This window comes from Austrofundulus limnaeus, unplaced genomic scaffold, assembly GCF_001266775.1.
Source record: "Austrofundulus limnaeus strain Quisiro unplaced genomic scaffold, Austrofundulus_limnaeus-1.0 Scaffold191, whole genome shotgun sequence".
Classification (NCBI taxonomy): Eukaryota; Metazoa; Chordata; class Actinopteri; order Cyprinodontiformes; family Rivulidae; genus Austrofundulus; species Austrofundulus limnaeus.
In genome coordinates this window covers 87,052-89,245 of record NW_013952593.1, presented here as the reverse complement: position 1 = coordinate 89,245, position 2,194 = coordinate 87,052, and the positions used below count along the sequence as shown (strand labels likewise).

Below are 2,194 nucleotides of genomic sequence, written 5' to 3'. Positions count from 1 at the left end.
CCATAATGCACACCCTCCCTTCAGAGTCAAGAACCAATCAAATTTTGTGAAGACAAGCGATCTGAGAGCACGATTCGCAACGCTACAATTGCTATCACGTCCCGTGTGTCGAGTTTCACCCTGGCTGCGATGACAGCCATTAATCGCTGTAGTTTGTCGCTCCCCGTGTGTCGAGCCCTTTAGCGGGCTGGTGCCCACCACTGAAAATGATTAACTTGATTCAAGATGGCTGCCACAGCCAAATGACCTTAGGAAATTCTAACCCTTCTATGAGTAAACTGGTTCTTGTGATCTTGAATAAAACTTTGGTGTGGTAGTAGCTGAGAGTCATCCTRAACGYAAACTCCAGTCATTAACAGCTCATGTTAGATCTGGTGCTTATTGTTCAGGATGTTATTTTCAGGATTTAATTAGAAAGGCAACAGTTTTTGATCAGTTGGTTTTAGTTTCAAACATTAAAGAAGTTGGATGTGGCCTTTAATTAAAGTCAGTCTGATTTAGCTCTGACTTTATCTCTCTCTTCCATTTCTTTTCGTTTTCTCTTTGATGTCAGGTCTGTGTGATGACTCCAGCTCCTCCCCGCCTCCCTCCGTGCCATCATACTCGTCGCCGCTCTCCCACTCGGCGTCCTGGGAGGGCCTGTCTGAGCTGCCCACACAGGGCCTGCCGCTCCATCACGTGACGCGAGTCCGGCCCAGGCCTCCGCGGAGACACCGGGGGGCTCACATCCCTGCTGAGATGGTGGGCCTGACTTTCTCCTGACCGCTGAATCATTGATGGATTCTGGTCCTGTTCTGTGTTTCTGTCTGCTGCCTGAAACTTCCTCCAGATTTTCTGTCTATCTGCTGTGAATTCAGTATTTCGTTTATTTGATTGCATCCATAACACTGAACACAACAATCCCACTGAAACCTGTTTGATCCACGTGTGTACAGCACTGCAGTGAAAACGGAGGAATCAGCCCTCTGGATGATGGACTCCCAGACTTTTATTCTAAAAGAGTTCTACCTGATAGGTGAGACCAGCTTTCATGTTTATGTGCCGCATTTTTCTGCTTTAAGTTCACTGGTGGAAACCGATATACAGTATTTACACATTTAACTTGCTGATCTTATTTTCATCAGACACAGTAGCTCAATGGTCAGTGTTGGTCTTAGTTTGAGGCTGGAGTTTTGAGTCCAGGATTCAGGAAGAGCAGTGCGGTTTTCGTCCTGGTCNATTTACACACTTTTCCTGAAGATAGAAGAGTTTGTTGAATCTGACGTGACATGTTCGTACAAACCCTTTGTACGAACAAAAGTAAGAGAAATTTAGGATAAGAATACGAACATGTTCTTGCATGARGCCCATTGTCTTTCTGACAGAAATTTTTCAGCCGAGAAAAAATTGGCTGTAACCTTTTAAAAACATCTTACCAAAAAGCATCAGAGAATTTACAATGAAAGAATAAATGGTTTCAATACCATTATTAAGAACAACAGTTAGTTTCAACCCCAAAACGCTTCCTCATTTTGGGGGGCATAGAAAATGTCAAATATTGTGTTCTCAAAAGAGGCAAATTTTCTTTAGGAAAGTATCAGAGAGTTTTGTTTTGAATTAGAATTTCTCAGAAATTCCAGATTAAGAAGTGGAAGTTGAGGGAAGAAAAGATTGATGGATGTTGTTAAAGCACTTCTAATCAAGTACAAAACAGAATCTGGAATATCTTTGCTAAAGAGATTATCGTATTTATTCAAGTATAATACGTAAAATTTAATCCAAAAAAATCATCCATAAAGTTAGGGGGTAGTACTATACTCAGATAAATATTTTTACTTATGTATTTTAACTGAAATATCGGCTTCATTCAAGAAATGCCTGAGTCTGGAAATGAGACCGCATCATAAAAAGCAGTTGAAACAAGCTYACCTSTGACACTCCTCTGTGCTTCAGAGCGAGACAGTAACAGATCCAGGCAGGAGACATGATGTGAAAAAAAGGCGGTAAAAAGTAKTCCTGCAGCTCAGTAATGATAACAAACTAATGACATTAGTGTGTGACCGAGCCGCTCCTGGAACAACAACAAACACATGTTCGTCTGTAATGGCTGCCGTCTACCGGTGTTCTGAAGAGTTTTGCAGAGGGGGCGCTCGCGAGTAGGAAGTAATCTGCTTTCCCCCACAAGATGGTCCAAATCTCATGTGAAGTCTCTGTC

General features: G+C 42.3%; 1 protein-coding gene across 1 annotated transcript in view; it reads left to right on the top strand.

Annotated features, from left to right (window-relative positions):
• The window catches only part of LOC106524543 (leucine-rich repeat-containing protein 16B), a gene marked incomplete at both ends in the record, with an annotated part of 39,145 nt that overhangs the window by 20,485 nt on the left and 16,466 nt on the right, over positions 1–2,194 (top strand). Inside the window, 2 exon segments of the mRNA XM_014018385.1 lie at positions 554–741; positions 936–1,015. Of these exon segments, the coding sequence (XP_013873839.1) occupies positions 554–741; positions 936–1,015 (268 nt within the window).